Source organism: Taudactylus pleione, unplaced genomic scaffold, assembly GCF_031769625.1.
Source record: "Taudactylus pleione unplaced genomic scaffold, aTauple2 ptg000574l, whole genome shotgun sequence".
In the NCBI taxonomy this organism is placed as follows: domain Eukaryota; kingdom Metazoa; phylum Chordata; class Amphibia; order Anura; family Myobatrachidae; genus Taudactylus; species Taudactylus pleione.
In genome coordinates, this window is record NW_028284976.1 from 1,926,578 (window position 1) to 1,945,540 (window position 18,963).

The window sequence follows — 18,963 nt, forward strand, 5'->3', positions numbered from 1 at the left end:
TCCCTGTACCACTACCAACAGGCCTGTATATGTATTAGTGTGATCAGTGATATTTATATAATTTTTTATTTTGGACTTGATATATTTCTTCTGATTTGCCCCAAAATTCTGACACTCTCCACAGTCCTATTAACAAGTCATTTGAAGGGGATTTCCACCTTTTTAATTTTTAAGCTTCCTTCTGTCATTTATTTCATATCCTTGGACCTCTTTTGTTCTATACCATGAGATTCTAGTTAGTCTCATATCTCATTCTGTGAAGGGGCTTGTCACCAAAAATGCCCAGTAGAGGTTGTAGCTAAATAGAATTGCTCAGTAGAATGAATGTTGGTTGTGTGAAGACGTATGGGTAATGTTTAGCTCTATTTGCCCAGGCAGGTTTTCCTGTAGATTAGCCTTGTGTCTTCACATTATCAGTCCCCCTGTGGAGCCTATGGACCCTGAAAAAAAAATAAAAAAAAAAATATATATATATATATATATATATATATATATATATATATTATTACAAACACATACATATACACATAAACATACACACACACTAAAATAAGTATTAAACACATTTTTCTCAGTAAATATATTTGTAATGGGGCTAATGTAATGAAATTTTCACCAAATGTCAGCAACAACCTATGCAATCCACACATGCAAATAAATCAAACCAAAGCTGTCCATAAATTAAGTTATTTGTAATAATGTGAAATGACACAAGGAAAAAGTATTAACACAGAAAGGGAGGTGCTAAAAGTCATGGAAAGCCAAGACACCAGCTGAAAGCAATCCTGTCCCTTGTCAGTGCAAATTAATATAAGCTGGTTCAGTCCCAACTGATGCCCTATAAAAAGGGGTCTAATTACCAAGATGCCATACAAGAAACCTCTCGTGATGAGTAAAAGCATAGAGCTCCCAGACCTACGAAACCTTATTGCTGCAAAACATACTGATGGCATTGGTTACAGAAGGATTTGTTCTTCAGGATCCATAGGGTATCCACAGGATACTTTGGGGTATAGGCGGATGACGTCAGACATCGGGCCCCACAGAGTAAAAGTTTTCAGCCTCCCAGGATGCACTGGGGTGCCCCTCCTATACCGCGCCCCTGAGCCAAGGCAAACCAGTTTCGTAGGTGCCCGGCTCGGAGTCAGATCACCATTTAACAGAGGGGGGCTGTAATGGCCCCTGAAGTTCTTCAAGGCAGCTGTGGCTGCACAAGATGAACTGCACAGCATAGACAGTCAGTACTGACGTCTATGCTGTCTCTCCTCCACCCCGCCGGACCAGAACGCCGGTACTGATCCGGGATGCTGGTGGGTGTCTGCTGTGGCCCCGGATTACCCGGACTGTGACCGGATTCAAGGGGGCAGGTAAGCGGCGGGTTCCTGCGGAACGTACCCGCTGATAAGTCTTAAGTCCCCAGGCAGGGGGCTCCCTGGGGACTGGCTGCACGTGGAGCCAGGTACTAATCTGCACTTCCACTAGACCACCAGAGACATCGGGCCGCGGAAGAGCTCCAGTGTCCCAGGGGTTAATTGCATGCCAGGGGAGCGCGTCTTCCCTGTCTCACAGCCGGCGCCTCTCCATAGTGGTCTGGTGGGCTGTGTCAGCGATCCTCCCCCGGGCCCGCCTCCTCTCTGCTCCTCGGTGGCCATTTTCTAAAAGTGTGCAAATACTGCTGGACGCTGAATACTGGTGGCATCGCGGTCTGGGACCCCCTCGCATACCACTCCTGTGATTAAGGTCAGAGTATGCAGCACTGTTTCCTACCAGGCTCTGTGTAGTTGATCATAGTGCTGGAATTTATTTCTGCATTGTATGTGACACTGCTAGTGCTGGTGCCTGTACTTTCACTTCTGTCAGCCATTTTACTATCCCTGTTCTTCCGCTGCTAAAGCCCTTGCGGTGCGGTGTTGCAGGGTGTTCATTGCCTCACTGTAAAAGCATTTATTTGTGAGGGGAGTCACATACACTCCGTTACACTCATCATGTCTGAGAGTGAACGTGATATTCCTCTTCAGCTCAAGTGTAGCACATGTAATGTACCATTAGCAGAGGGTGATGGAAACACTGAGGGGTTATGTAGGGCGTATTATCTTTTATCACTCCCGATTTCTGTCACTGCGTCTGTGCAGGAACCGCCCTGGGCTTGTTTTGCTAAGGCACTTACAACCCTTGTGGGCCAGCTAGCGACACCCCCGGGGTTCCCCCAGATGGGGTTATCACAGCAGTCGGTAGTGTCATCACCCCAGTGTCTCCCGCTTTTCGCCCCCCAGGTCTAAAGTCTATATACCTGGCCGTATACGGGCAGTCCATTCGGCCTTGGTTATTGAGGATGACAATATCCCCCCCCCCCCCCCCCATGGCTAAATCCAAATATGCCGCCTTTAAGGATGTTAAGGGAGATGCCACTGTATTTTCTCTATCTGGTCAGTTAGTGGATCATTTAGAGGAGGCGTGGAAAAATCCGGGTAAGCGGTACCAGCCTCAAAAAAGTTTGGCTTTTGCATACCCCTTTGCGGATAATTATTTTTCCATGTGGGAAACTCCTCCGGAAGTAGATTCTCATGTAACACGCCTAGTCAGGAGTGCTACATTGCCCATGCCCTCCATGTCCTCCTTAAAGGATACTGCGATCGCAAGGTTGAAATATGCCTGAAATTCATTTATTCCCTTGCTGGGGGGGCGTCCAGACCGGCTATGGCCGTGTGCTGGGTGGCCAGAGCCATGGAGCATTGAGCTGATAGCTTGGAGGCATCTCTGGACACTGACTCTTCACCTGAGCAGGTGCAATTAGTGGGTTATCTCAGAGACTCAGCCTCTCATACATTAATGAGGCAGCCTTGGATATAGGTCTCCTCACTTCCAGAATCTCCTCGGCAGCGGTGGCGGCTCACCGTACCCTATGGTTGCGCTCTTGGAAAGCGTACGCAAATTCCAAAAAGGGTTTGGAATGCTTGCCTTTTAATGGACAGGTCCTGTTTGGCCCTGATCTGGACAAAATTGGGGCCACTCTGGCAGCAGCTAAGTCTGCGTGTCTGCCATCGGCTACAGATCCATCGGGGTCGGATTCTTCGTCCTTTCAGCCCTATAGGGCCCAGGGTAAGTCCACAGTACAGTGCTTTCCGAGACAGTCCAGGGCAAAGAAATCTGCCAAACCTAAGAAGCAGGCTTGGAGTACAAGACGTCCTACTCCCAAGTCGGACGATAAGCCTTCCGACTGACTGGACGGGCCTCTCTTTGGGGGACCCCAAAGTGGGAGGCCGGATTCTTCAGTACACCCAGTGCTGGTTTCTCATCACCACAGTCACTTGGGTAAGAGAAGCGGTCTCTCGTTGGTACGCCCTATCCTACCGGCGGAGGCTTCCAAGCTGATTTTTCACCATGGGCCTCAGTCGGATCAAGACAAGGCCCTGGAATTCCGGAAGGTGTTACACTCTCTGCTCCAGGCTGGAGTTATAGTGCCGGTTCCATTGTCCCAGAGGGGGTTGGGGTATTACTCCAATCTTTTTCTGGTACAGAAAAACAATGGGTCTTACTGGCCCATCCTCAACCTCAAATCCCTCAACAAATTCTTGAGGGTTCCTCCGTTCCGGATGGATACCCTGCGTTCCATCATTTTAGCGATGGAGCCTGGGTATTTTATGGTGTCGCTAGATATTCAGGACGCTTACCTGCATATCCCCATTGTTTCAGCACACCGTTTCCTCAGGTTTGCAGTGGTCGACCAACACTTCCAGTTTCAGGCACTGCCCTTCGGTCTGGCTACTCCGCCTCGAGTGTTTACCAAAGTTATGGCAGCCAACTTGCGGATGCAGGTTGTCCGCTTGTTGCCCTAACTGGTCGACCGCCTGTTGGCAGGGTCTCCAGAGATACTTCAGTGCCATCTGCAACTTGACAGTCTCTGTGTTGCAGACTCATGGCTGGCTGGTAAACTGGAAGAAGTCCTCCCTGGTTCCCTCACAGAGGATGCTCCATCTCGGAGCCCTGTTGGACTCTCAACAACAGAGGATCTTTGTGATGGAGGTAAAGATCTCTGCATTACAGGCAAAAGTAAGCCGTTGCCTGCAGAGTCGCCGGGTGTGTATTCACTCGACGATGAGGTTACTGGGATCCATGGTGTCGATGTTCGACATGGTGGAGTACGCCCAGTTTTACTCCAGACCACCGCAGAAGTTGATCCTCTCCAGATGGAATGGGTTGCCCCGTCGGATGAAGACACAGACAATGGTGCTTTCCCCGGAGGTATGTCTGTCTCTGGTAGGGTGGCTGCATACTGCTCAACTGAACAAGGGGTGCCTCTTTTGGATTGCGGACTGGGTCCTTGTGACAACGGATGCCAGTCTCCTATGCTGGGGAGCGGTGACGGGTCCGCACTTCTTCCAGGGATGGTGGAAGTAGAAAATGAGATATGGTAAGAACTTACCCTTGTTATCTCTATTTCTATGAAGTGCATAGAGTTCTACAGGACTCCCGCCCTGTCATACCTGTACTGCAAATGGGCTTTCATCTGGTCACCGGCTTTTCCGTCTCCTTCTGGTGAGAATGATTCTTGTGTGTTCCAGACTTTCTTCTCTCTTCTCCTCCGGCCTATGGCTTGTTACGTACTGGTTTGCCTTGGCTCTGGGGTGGGGTATAGGAGGGGGACCCCAGTGCATCCTGGGAGGCTGAAAACTTTAACTCTGTGGTGCCTGATGTTTGATGTTATCCGCCTATACCCAAGGTATCCTATGGAACCCTATGGACTTTGTAGAAATAGAGATAACAAGGGTAAGTTCTTACCATATCTCATATTTTCTAAACTTCTGAATGTTCCAGTGAGCACTGTTGGGGCCATAATCCAGAAGTGGAAAGAACATAATTTCACCATAAACTGGCCACGACCAGGTGCTCCTCGCAAGATTTCAGACAGAGGAGTGAAAATAATTATCAGAAGAGTTGTCCAAGAGCCAAGGACCACTTGTGGGAGAGCTTCAGAAAGACCTGGAATTAGCAGGTACAATTGTTTCAAAGAAAACAATAAGTAATGCCCTCAACAGCCATGGCCTTGTATGCATGCTCACCATGCAAGACTCCATTGCTGAAGAAAAAGCATGTTGAAGTTTGTTTAAAGTTTGCTGCACAACATTTGGATGAGCCTGTGAAATACTGGGAGACTGTAGTCTGGTCATATGAGACAAAAATGTAACTCCTTGGATGCCATAATACGCACCATGTTTGGAGGAGAAATGGCACTGCACATCACCCCAAAAACACCACACCAACAGTGAAGTTTGGAGGTAGGAACATCATGGTGTGGGGCTGTTTTTCAGCATACGGTACTGGCGTACTTCATGTAATTGAAGGAAGGAAGAATGGAAAAATGTACTAAGACATGCTGAATATGAAACAAGGGTGGACAGTTCAGCAAGACAATAATCCCAAACACACAGCCAAGGACACTCAATTGGTTTCAGAGAGAGAAAATAAAGCTGCTAGAATGGCCCAGCCAATCACCTGACTTAATCCAATTTAAAATCTATGGAAAGAACTAAAGATCAGAGTTCATAGAAGAGGCACATGGAACCTTCAAGATTTGAAGACTGTGTGGAAGAATGGCCCAAAATCACACCTGAGCAATGCATGCGACTAGTTTCTCCATACAGGAGGCATCTTGAAGTTGTCACTACCAACAAAGGCTTTTGTATGAATTATTAACTAAATTTCAGTAAGCGTGTTCAATACTTTTTCCATGTGTCATTTCATATTATTACACACAACTTAATTTATGGACAGGTATGGTTTGATTTCTCTGTATGTGTAAATTGCATGGGTGGTTGCTGACATTTGGTGAAAATTTCATTACATTAGCCCCATTACAAATCTATTTACTGAGAAAAATGTTGATGTGTTCAATATTTATTTTAGCCGCTGTATGTGTGTGTGTGTGTGTGTGTGTGTGTGTGTGTATATGTATATATACATATATGTAAATATGTATATGTGTATATGTATGTATATATATATATATATATATATATATATATATATATGTATATATATATATATATGTATATGTGTATATATATTTATTTATTTTCATTCTCTCTATCCGGGCACCACACAGTTGAAGCTTTGGCTCCCAGGATGCACTGGGTCCACTCTCCCTTTACCCTGAGCCAGAGGCACCTCAGTTTCGTTGGTGCCCGGCAGGAGTTGAGTCACCATTTGCAGGGGGGTGGTTCATCAGCCCCTAAAGCTTTTTTTCTTTAATTTAGTTACTTCTACAGGCGACTAGAGCGCACAGCAGCAGACTGTCTGTGGGGCGCCTGCGCTGCCGCTCCGCCACCCCTTTGGTGCCACGACGCCAGTACTGATCTGGGGATCTCGACGGGTGTTGCGGGGGTCATCGCTAGCTAGGGCCCCGGACATCGTTTGATTCATTTGGGTGCCCTTCTGGACTCGCACCAGTAGAGAATCTTTTTGACTCCAGGAGGTGTTTCAGCTCCTAGTGGACAAATGGGTTCTTCCAGAGGTGGATCTCATGGCCTCCCGACACAAACAAAAGTTAACCAGTGTACGGGTCCAGAACGAGATGCAGAAGCAAGCCTGGTAGATGCTCTGTCAGGTACGTAAATCTGAAGGTCCATTTTACTATTTCCTCCAGTCTCCCTGCTTCCTCGAGTTCAAGCAAGACGGAGGCTTTGTCCTGCTGGTGGCTCCAGCTTGGCCCAGACGTCATTGGTACTCTGATCTTCGGAGTCTCTTCATCGACACTCCGTTCCTGGTGCCTCAACGTCCGGACTTGTTGTCTTAGAATCTTTGCATTTACCCGGACCTGTATCGTCTGTCTTTGATGGCGTGGCTCTTGAGACATCCTTCCTAAGGTCCAAAGGATTTTCTGGCTCTGTCATCAACACGATGCTTAGAGTGCGTAAACCTGCCTCCGCCAGGATCTACCACAGAGTCTGGCATACATGTTTCCAGTGGTTGTCGTACAAAGGCTTACGACCCTCCAGGTGTTTCGAATTTCCAGAATACTGGCATTCCTTGAAGCTGGGTTGGACCTTGGCCTGCGCCTGGCCTCGTTGAAAGTGCATGTCTCTGCACTGTCAGTGTGGTTCCAACGTAGAATTGCTCCTCTTCCGGATATCCGCACTTTCCTCCAGGGTGTCCTCCGGATTCAACCTCCCTTTGTCCAACCAGTGGCTCCTTGGGATTTGGCAGTAGTTCTTTGGGCCATCCAGGGTCCTGTATTTGAACCACTTGATTCAGGGGATCTTAAGTGGTTAACAGCTAAGACTCTTTCTTCTGGCCATTGCATCTGTCAGAAGGATGTCCGATTTGGCAGCACTCTCCTGTCGTCCTCCTTTTCTGATATTTCACCAGGACAAGGGCGGTGCTTCGTACTCGCCCTGAGTTCCTTCCTAAGGTTGTTTCTAGTTTCCATATTAATCAGGAAATTGTAGTACCGGCCTTTCTGTCTCCAGACCTCTCAACAGGAGAGGCCTCTTTGAATGTGGTCTGCGCCCTCAGGATTTATGTGGAACGTATCAGTTCCTTTCGGAAATCGGGCTCCTTGAAGAGATGGACAGCAAATAAGCAAACATTGGTTAGATGGCTTCGTATGACTATCTCAGAAGCTTACACGCAGGCCTGCCTGTTCCATCTTCTATTAAGGATCGTTCTACTCTATCTGTGGGTCCCTCGTGGGCAGCTCGCCGTGACGCCTCCGCTATTCAGCTTTGTAAGGTGGCCACGTGGTCTTCTGTCCAGACTGTTTTATGCATTTGATGCCTTTGCCTCTCAGGATGCTTCCTTTGGGTGCCGGATTCTCCTCTCAGCAGAAGAGCGTCCCCACCCTTAAAAGGACTGCTTTGGGACATCCCCCAAGGTCTCCCTGTGGAGCCTATAGACCCTGAAGAAGAAAATGAGTTATGGTAAGAACTTGCTGTTGTTAACTCTGAAGTCTGTAGGGTCCACAGGGCACCCGCCCCGACGCACTTGGCTTCATATGGGCGATATTTCTGGTCACCGGTTTCCCGTCTCCTTTTCTGTGAGTGTTTCTTGTGTACCAGTCTTCCTTCTCTCTTCTTCATCTCCTCCTCCGGCCTTAAAAACCAGCATAGGCCCGGCACTCCATCTCAAATGGTTACTTTGGGTGCCATCCGCAATACTGAAATAGTAAATGGAGAACACTGGCACTCCACAGAAAGACACAAAGTTAAAGCTGGCTCCAAAGACCACTAAAGTTTACTTCCACGTTTCAGGCTAGGTCAGACTTTTGTCAGGAAGAATACAATATAAAACACATCACTTATCTATATACTTAACACAACAACACCCGTGTAGTGTCCGCCGTCCATCTGAGTCTGTGCCTGACGTCATCACGTCGCACAGCGGGTGCGACATTTGGCACACGGAGCTCACTATGGTAACAAGACAATGAGAAAAAGTTAGTATTACCAGCACCGAATACTAGTAGTCAACAAACACTATATACAGCCATGGCCAAAAGTTTTGAGAATGACAAGTATTGGTTTTCACAAAATGTGCTGCTTCAGTGTTTTTAGACCTTTTTGTCAGATTACTATGGTATACTGATGTAAAATTACAAGCATTTTCATAAGTGTCAAAGGCTTTTATTGGTAATTTCATTAAGTATATGCAAAGAGTCAATATTTGCAGTGTTGACCCTTGTTTTTTAAGACCTCTGCAATTCACCCTGGCATGTTGTCTATCAACTTCTGGGCCACATGCTGGCTGATCGCCACCCATTCTTGCCTAATCAATGCTTGGAGTTTGTCAGAATTTGTGGGTTTTTGTTTGTCCATTCGCCACTTAAGGATTGGCCACAAGTTCTCAATGGGATTGAGGTTTGGGGAGTTTCCTTGCCATTGACCCAACATTTCGATGTTTTGTTCCCTGAGCCACTTAGTTATCACTTTTGCCTTATGGCAAGGTGCTCCATCATGCTGGAAAAGGCATTGTTCGTCACCAAACTGTTTTTGGATGGTTGGGAAAAGTTGCTCTTGGAGGATATTTTGGTACCATTCTTTATTCGTGGCTGTGTTCTTAGGCAAAATTGTGGGTGAGCCCACTCCCTTGGCTTAGAAGCAACCCCACACATGAATGGTCTCAGGATGCTTTACTGTTGGCATGACAGGACTGATGGTAGCGCTCACCTTTCCGTCTCCGGACAAGTGTTTTTCCAGATGCCCCAAACAATCTGAAAGGGGATTCATCTGAGAAAATTACTTTACTTCAGTCTTCAGCAGTCCTATCCTGTACCTTTTGCAGAATCTGTCTGTCCCTGATTTTTTTCCTGGAGAGAAGTGGCTTCTTTACTGCCCTTCTTGACACCAGGCCATCCTCCAAAAGTCTTCGCTTCACTGTGTGTGAAGATATACTCACACCTGCATGCTGCCATTCCTGAGCAAGCTCTGCACTGGTGGTGCCCCGATCCCACAGCTGAATCAACTTTAGAAGACCGTCCTGGCGCTTGCTGGATGTTCTTGGGCACCCTGGAGCATTCTTCACAATTAGTGAACCTCTCTCCTTGAAGTTCTTGATGATCCGATAAATGGTTGATTTAGGTGCAATCTTACTAGCTACAATATCCTTGCCTATGAAGCCCTTTTAATGCATTGATGACTGCACATGTTTCTTTGCAGGTAACCATGGTTAACAGAGGAAGAACAATGATTTCAAGCTCCACCCTCCTTTTAAAGCGTCCAGTCTGTTATTCTCAAGCATGACAATGATCACCAGCCTTGTCCTCGTCAACACTCACCTGTGTTAACGAGAGAATCACTGACATGTCAGCTTGTCCTTTTTGTGGCAGGGCTGAAATGCAGTGGAAATGTTTATGGGATTAAGTTCATTGTCATGGCAAAGAGGGACTTTGCAATTAATTGCAATTCATCTGATCACTCCATGACATTCTGGAGTATATGCAAATTGCCATCAAAAAAACGCTGAAGCAGCAGACTTTGTGAAAACCAATACTTGTGTCATTCTCAACTTTTGGCCATGGCTGTATACTAGCAAGGCTATACTGCAAAAACTGGTAATGGGTGTTAAAGGTACACTATGGCAAATGGAGACTGCTCAAAGTATTTATAGTAATGGAAACAATATATGGAGCTGCAGCAAGCATAATGGCTGTAAAGCAATCACAAAGTGAAAGATAATGCAAATCTGGGATCAAACTGCACACACTTAGCAAAATGTGTCAATTCCAGGGTGTTTACTAAAGTGTAAATTGCATGCTTCTATACCGCATCATCTTCTTTCTCCCAGTCACTTTGATGTGTAATCCTAACTGCTGAGTCATGCTCCTCATTATTACAATACAAGCAATATTAAACATTTTGGATGAGAAGGATTCAGGCTAAATCCCTATTTTCAAGGTCCTGACTCCCCTTTCTTGTCACAGGAAAGGAATTTAATAGAGTAGAAACCCTTTTAAGCCTGGTGCTCTCTGACAGTTATGTGCAAGAGGGTGGCAAAATCGAGGCTTGGCTCTGCTATGCAGTGACTGAAAAGCAATAAGCATTGGCATAGTTTTGCCATTTTTGCACTGCCCATTTCTTGCATATCACGGATTAGAGAATTATTTTTAGTTTACGCTTCCGTGAGCTTTCATATGATTTATTCATATAGTGTGACTTATTATGCAGTGTTGTCAGTCACTTCAGTCCATTCCCTCATTAGGCCGAATTCAATTCAATGCGAAGATGAATAGCCGTGGGAGGTAGCTCCCGCAGCTGTTCAATTCACAGAGCTGTTTGGTCGGGCTAAAGGATTTCTTCTCGCACCCCCCTGGGGATGCGAGGAGAAATCCAAGAAAAGTGCCGGGCACGCAGCTGTTTGCCATCTTAGCGCGGCACTAACAGCCGCGTGCCGTTCACTTTAGTCAGAGAATGCCGGTTCTTGCGCCTAAACACCCAGGTTAAGTCTTGAGAACCAGCATTCTCTGGCCTAACAAATTAGCGACCAGGCAAACGGCAGTGTATTGAATTGCTCCGGGAGCTCCTCCCGTGGCTATTCATTGCATTGATTTGAATTTGGCCCATTGTAGCTTAGTCTAAATACTCTAACACATAACTCACATTTATTGGAGTGTGGGAGAAAATAGAGCATCTGGGGGGAAGCCTAAGCAAACTTGGTGAGAACATACAGATGTGCCCAGCTAGTTTGTTGCTCCATACAGCCATGTTGCGCGCCATGCATCTTGCACCACACAGAAGCCTTGAGTCACACCACACAGAATATTCTTAATGGAACATAGCTTAGCACTGGAAAAAAGTAATATCGTGTAATACAACTTTTTGTCCACCAGGTGTACTTTTCCTAAACTACACAGCACATGCGTCAGAGTTCCAATGCATTTTCTGTATCACCGCCCGATGATTGACTGACAGAAGCTGTGATTGGGCACACTACAGTATAGCATTTTGGTCATGGAATCAGGGCTGTAGAAGAATGTAATAAAGTATTAAATAATAACAGTACATAGTATGTGTGAGTCCTGTACTGTTAAAAAAAATTATATATATATATATATATATTTATATATATATATAAATAAAATATATTCCCATGTAAGTCAAAATGCCGTGGTGCCCGCTACAAGCACATGTATATAGATCCAAAAAGCGGCATTCAACGGACTTCAAATAAGGACATCACATCAACTCCTTTGCTTTGCAACGTTTCGGGCTTTATTGCCCTTCGTCAGGCTGCACAAACATCATTGATATATTATTTATTTCTCTCATTGGCTCAGACGGGAATCACAGGCATGCACAGCTTTCACTAAGACATGGTGACTTGGTAGCGCAAGTATCTTTTATGCGACTTTTTACCTGCAAATGCATCTGAATCATACAGTAAATCGAATTGATAGCACAAGCTGCTTCTGCTGATTAAAATGATATGCAGCATGCCTATATTCTGTGAGCCAGTTCGGGTGTATCTGCACACGGAACGTTACGTTACACTAAAAGCGACTATAACACTTTGAAGTAGTGATTTGCTTGCAGATAACACCCGTACTGGCTCACAGAACATAGGCATGCTGCATATCATTTTAATCAGCAGAAGCTGCTTGTGCTAATAAGATGCATTTTAGGGTAAAAAGATTGCTATACAGTAGACATTGTACACATAACAGGGGGCATGTTTTTCATAAAGAGAAATCATGTCAGGTTCAATACATTTAAAATACACTACTTTGCACTTCCCTTCTCCCTTCCTCTTTGTATGGCCACCCAAGTTCCTTCACCACCTCCCCCCCCCCACCATCACACAATTACTATTCATCTCCATTTAGCTCATTGTATGGCTCACCACCACCCCCACCATCATTCGCTTCTATTCAATGCTGCCGCATGCTGAGCTTGCTATTGACATTGTGCACATTGCTTGCTTTAATTTGCACACTTCACATCACATACACGACAGGTGCAGCTCTCAACATGGCTAGAGTGTGTAGGCTAGTGGGTAAGGTCTGCTCTGCGCCTTGCACCTTGAGGTCCGGGGTTCGAATCATGGAAGGGGAGTTTTTTTTTTTTTTTTCTTTTGAATCTTCAATACTAGATTAAAAATAAATCGCTTGGTGGTATGTGTGAATTCTGTTATGGTATGGCTTGACTCGGTAATGCGAGCGTCTTTCATGCGACTTTGCCTTCAAATGCATCTGAATCATACAGCGAATCTAATAGCACAAGCAGCTTCTGCTGATTAAAATGATATGCAGCATGCCTATATTCTGTCAGCCAGTTCGGGTGTATCTGCATGCGAAACGTTACGTTAAACTAATAGCGACTATAACACTTTTTAACGTAGTGATTTGCTTACAGATACACCTGTACTGGCTCACAGAACACAGGCATGCTGCATATCATTTTAATCAACAGAAGCTGCTTGTGCTAATAAGATGCATTTTAGGGTAAAAAGACACAGACACTCGGCGCTACCAAGTCACACAGCACGTGTGGAGCAACTTGTAGCGCACGGAGGATAGATGTGGACACATCTCTATTACTGTTCTGCAAAGTACCTATCCCCAAAAGTGACCCTACAGTGGATGCATATTACTGTACCGAGTCCCAATAAAGCAGCCGTATATTAGCTAACATTGACCAGAAGATGCACACTAAGCATTACATAATGACAGAGCAACTGAAGTTCAGTTATTTTAAAGAACTCTACTGAACTCAAAGCATTTCTCTCAAAATGTCACCGCAATACAAATTCTATCAATGGAGCACTCGCCACCTACAGGTTAAGCAGTGTATTACATGTCATGGCTTATCTTTCGTTGTTGAATAAATACCATGGTATGCCACAGTACAGCCATCACGTAACGTTCCATGGCACGACACAGGAGGCCTGAATGGCGCGTTATGAGCAACAAACTAGCTGGGCACATCTGTACAATCGCCACACATCATGTAAGGATTTGAACTCCTTGCCCCAGTGATCTGAGAGCAATGCTAACCACTATGCCAGTGTTCTACAAATTGACTAGTGCCAGTAGACGGAAATGCATGCATCAAAATTAGCAGTCAGGAAATAGGAGCTTTCCACTATGGTCCATTCGTTCTTACCACTTATTATATGTTAAGAACGATGGGGCAAATGTATTATATCTGCACTTATTGTGCCTCTATAGCTCTTCTTGCTTACCGAGGCAAAGCAGGAAGCAATAAAGCAGAGCTGTATTAACATCTAGGCTGCTGGCCACCTCTTACATCTCCCTCTACTGTATATATTCAGTATGGAGGATGGCAGAAGACTAGCAGAGTGCAGTCCAATTTTAGTTGGAATATTTGCCTGTATCAGGAATTGTCCTGGGGTTAATGTTAGGGAGGGATTTTCAGTGATTTTTTTCATATAAAAGTGCCCATTGCACAGATGTGAAGACGTCTTTAATATGCCCAAGATGTTAGTAGTAAGAATGATTAGTTAGTATAGTAGATTTTTTATATTTTCTTGGACTAATTCATTTAAGTTCTGTTCATTTTACTGACCTGCTATACAGAATGTTGGTGCAGATGGGAATTGTTCTTTTTTTTATTTTGCATTAGTTATGTCTGATGGGCTTGTCATCAGACATGGCTCATACGTTGGTATTGTTGCTGTCTAGCTGATGGAATTCAAAGACCATTCTAGATGGCTTTAAGTGCTGTAGGTAAAATCATTGTTTAGAAACAGTATGGTCTGCATTTGTAGATGCTGTCAAAAAGATTATTCTTTCTAGGTTTGTAAAGCAGAGCCCTTCTATTAATTTGTATCTGTTTGCAATTAGCTTCCTCAGCATTGTTAAAATTACAAAGTTTACATAAAAACAAATGTCCATACTTGGCTTAATGTAGAAATAGTGAATGGATGAGTGATATGTGCAGTATATTTCTCAACATGTTCTAATCTGACTGGTGAACCTAATTGTTGTAGCTTAGCCCTAAATGAGCATCATGATGCATATGTTGTTTTTGTGTGCAGTTGAGCACATTCTGTTCTTGGTTGGAACACTTATTACCAATTTCCAAATCTGGTCTGGAATCTACTTTGGCACTACAACCTGAGAGCTACGTTGATTGGGTTTTTACTTTGCCGAACGGCCATGCGTAAGCCTCCAATCGGCATGCGCATTCCTGTCAGCTAAATTTTGGTATAAAGCACACTGTCATTGGTCTCTGGAGCAATGGAAACATTCTCTGGACTGATGAATTACACTTAACCATCTTTTGGATAAATCTGGGTTTGATTGATTCCAAAGAGAATGCATTTCTATCTGAATGCTTACTTCCTAGTGTAAAGTGTAATGGAGAAGGAATAATGGGCTGGGGCTGTTTTTGTCATTGTTTGGCATTGGCTGTCATTCCAGTGAGGGAAATGTTAATGCTACAGCATGTGACACACTAAAGAATTGTGCGCTTCCAACTTCGTGGCAGCGTTTTGGGTAAAGTAATTTCCTTTTTCAGCATAACCATTCTCCCTGTGTACAAAGCAGGTTCCATCAAAAAAATGTATGGAAGAGTTTGACTGGCCTGCACAGATCTCTGACCTCAACCCCATCAAACACTGTGGAATAATTTGAAATACCGACTGAGCCAGGCCTTATCTCAACATCAGTGTCTGATTTCACTAAAGCTCTTGTTTTTGAGTGGTTGCAAATTCCTACAGCCATTTTTCAAAAATAGATGGAGGCAAAGGAGTGGACCAACTCCATAGTAATGCATTTTTTGGAATGATTTTAAACAAGCACGTTATGGGTATGATGTTTTGGGCATCCACTTACTATTGGCCATTTATTGTAAGTTTTATTTTGCCTTTCATAAAATGTTTACATTTTAGTGGTTTATCTTATGTCTGTTATTATGGCCCTGAAAAAATGGGCACTCACCACCAAAAATATCTTTCTTTAGGTTTCAGAATTAAAGGATAAAATAACCCAAGGCATAGACAGCACTCCAGGAGAGTCAAGGAGATGGCACTCCAGGAGACTGTGTGTTCCTGCTAGCCAGCGGGCAGGTCTCGGAGGTTCCCCCAAGCTCTTCCCTCACTGGATCTATTCACCAGGCGGTGATTGGTCACCGCAGCTTTTCCCACCCACGGGACACTGCGTCCCTGGGGTGGGAAAGGCGGAGGGCAGGCTGTTGTAGCGGGGCATCGCTAAAAGGGCAGGGTGAATTTTGCCCCTTTAAAATTGGCAGTGCTCGGCGCCCCGCTAAAACAGCCAAGCAGGAACACTAAAATATTTAAAGAGAAAAAGATTATTAAAGGAATAGACAGCACTCCAGGAGATTGCAATAAACATTAGTTTATTTAGTTCCAGAAGGGATGTTTTGGATGTACTGGGATCCTTTCTCAAGCTATACCTGAATGTTTATTGCAATTTCCTTGAGTGTCAACTATTCCTTTTAACATTGTATCGATCTATGGGGGCGATTCAATTGTTAGGCTTGCTAATTAATGGGCGTCCAATGTAGCCATTGTTTTGGGAGCCCATTAATTATCTTGTTGCACCCAATTAGACTGACTTTGGCCGCATAAAACTGCTTAACCTGTCTAAAGTCCTGGTTAGGGCGTCCAATCCATGGATTTATATCACATTTCTGCTTGCCACCTTGGGATGATGTGAGCAGAAATGCCAGCGGCTATCACACCTGAACGGAGCAACAATTTAATTGCTCTGTCTGGCACCCATTAGTCAGAGCTGCTGGCAAAAACAATTGAATCGCCCACCATTATATCTGTCTCCACATAGAGCACTTGGAATTGTCATTATCTATTAGGTACAGGTTTTTAACTTGTATATTTTGTAGGAAACTGTCAATCCCCAAGAAGAAGAGAAAACAGAGACTAGTCAGGAGATTGTAAACCCTGAGCACTACATTAAACATCCACTACAGAACAAGTAAGAAAGTCCATTATCAGACATGCTAATTTTTTTGTCTTGAAACTTTTGTCTGTAGCGATCTATTGTGAAAAAAAAAAAAAAACACACATGGGCACTGAAAAAAAAAAAAAAAAAAAAAAGATTTTTGAAATTGACTCACTGGGGGTAATTCAATTGTTTACTCATGCCCACAACTACCATCTAAATAGTCGTGAGCTGTTCAATTGTTTTCACCACTAATTGCCCATTATTTCTGCTCGCATCCTTCTAAGATGGCAAACAGAAATTTGCTTAAAGTCGGGCTTTCAGCACCCAAACTAATTTCGCTCAGTAGTTTGCAAAGTTTTAGCCACTTAACGCGGCTAGTTCCGTTGCACATGTGGTGTGCTACTGGGTGCCTGCGCCAAAACAATTTACTATCACCTGTCGTGTCCATTACTTACAGGTGCCCAAAAACAACTGAATTCATCCGACTGTCTTTACGATGGCACCACGATTGTTGCTTGTTTTTATAACTTTTTTTTTTTTTGTGTGTAAGGATGTATAAACTGATTATTGTATCCTGTTTTTATTTGATTTATGTTTTAGATGGGCCTTGTGGTTCTTCAAAAATGACAAAAGCAAAACTTGGCAGGCCAACCTTCGTCTAATTTCAAAGTTTGACACTGTCGAAGATTTTTGGGCGTAAGTATTCAAATTATTTTTATTTATTTTTTTTGCCACATCTTACCATATACTACTGGAGGAAATGGCAAAGCTTTAGTTCATATTTGATTGTGGAAAAGAAAAGCGCTTTATGTTTATATAAAAGATGCTGCTGTCAGGAGTAGCATCTTGTATGTAAAATGTTACTTGTAAAATTCTGTTGTACGAGGGTGGTTCAATAAGTAAGGTAACTAGACCTCTCACATGTGTAATGTTCTCAATTTCATTCTAATCTCCCTCCAGGCTACAGCAGGTAGACCACTGCTTACCCTCACGGCCATTGAACCGTGGCTCTTATCAGTCATACTGTCCAACATCAGTTGTAAGATGGCGCGGCTGGCAGAAACATGGTCAAACATTGAGGTGTGTGATGTGATCAGATTTATGCATCTAAAGGGCACATCAGCAGCTGAATTGATCGCCAACTTGTTGAGGTGTACGGTGATAACATCATGTCATGGAAAAAGGAAATTCATGGAGAACGACCTGGATTGCCATGAACAGGCGTCGTTTTGCTGCACAAGAAATCCAGGCCACACTCGACCAACCGCACACTAGTTTTTACGGCGCTACCATTGCGAGGTACTGGACCATCATCCCTGCAGCCGTGACCTGGCACAGAGTGATTTCCATCTCTGTTGACCATTGAAGCACCTGGGTGGAAGGCAATTCACAACAGACAGTGAAGGTTCAGCAAGCCGTCATGCACTGGCTTCAGGCGATTGACACTGATTTCTTTTATGTCGGGATAGATGCCTTGATTGTACTGTTGGAACAAATGGTTTGCCAAGTATGGGAACTATGTGGAAAAATCTGTACCAAGGCCTTACTATTGATTATACATATATATACGAGTTGAATAAGTTTACACAATGAGAGATCTTGTTGCCTTATTTACTGAACCACGTGTGTGTGTGTGTGTGTGTGTGTGTGTGTGTGTATTATGTTATATATATATATATATATATATATATATAATTTTTTATTTTATTTTTTTTATTGTAATTTTTTTTTATTTATTATTTTATAAACAAGGGACATGTCTGATATAAATAATAGTTCTTTTAGACTGCCAGGAAACACTGCTCGGTAAATTTGACCTTAGCGACTGCTCTCTTACTGAATGTGCTAATACAGAGGAAAGAGGAAGGTTTAGATGCTACATGAAGTTAGGCTGGTTGCCTTTTCTTATCAATGTCATATTAAACACTATTTGCTGCAGCTTGCATTCTGTGCTTTGCTAACCTTTATCCCCATTTACCATAAACCAGACCTAAAATGAAGCTTTTCATTTGTCGTCCTGCTCACACTTCCTTTTTGCAGCCATTTCAAAGTGGTGAATGAAAATGTTTGCCCCTTTAGGCTGTAGTGCATCTTAAAGTATTTATTTTTCTTTTACTGTACATTAATGCCCAGTAATGAACTTGTTTGGTTTATCACACTAATAGGTCTGATAATGGCTATATAGCAGGTTCCAAACCACACAGTCAATGCCAAACAAGGTTTTTAATATGTGATGGGTTAATAAGAGGCAGCAAATATAACTTCATGCAGAAGCACTGCTGGTGTGAGCATGCTTCACCTCTGCACTGTATGAGCACATTCAGGGATTGACATTAATTTACCGCATAGATCAATATCCATGTCTGAAACAAAAATAATAAATTTGACTGATCTAGGAACCATGATATATCGGTAGGATCGATCCACAGGTCATGATGCTGGCAGCGATGTTCTTACCTGTTTCCTAGTGTCTCAACAGTGGTTTGAGCTGCTGTTGACCTTATATGCTTCTTTTATATATAGTAATTAAGATCAATTTGATCTTTTATACTTGTGTGTACACATGTACTTTTATATTAATTTCTAAC

General features: G+C 43.8%; 1 protein-coding gene across 2 annotated transcripts in view; it reads left to right on the top strand.

Annotated features, from left to right (window-relative positions):
• EIF4E (eukaryotic translation initiation factor 4E) overlaps positions 1-18,963 on the top strand; it is a 71,689-nt gene that overhangs the window by 12,068 nt on the left and 40,658 nt on the right. For both annotated transcript variants that reach the window (XM_088453267.1, XM_088453266.1), the window contains exons 2-3: positions 16,314-16,405; positions 16,976-17,071. In XM_088453267.1, the coding sequence (XP_088309393.1) occupies positions 16,314-16,405; positions 16,976-17,071 (188 nt within the window). The remainder of the gene's footprint in view (positions 1-16,313; positions 16,406-16,975; positions 17,072-18,963) is intronic.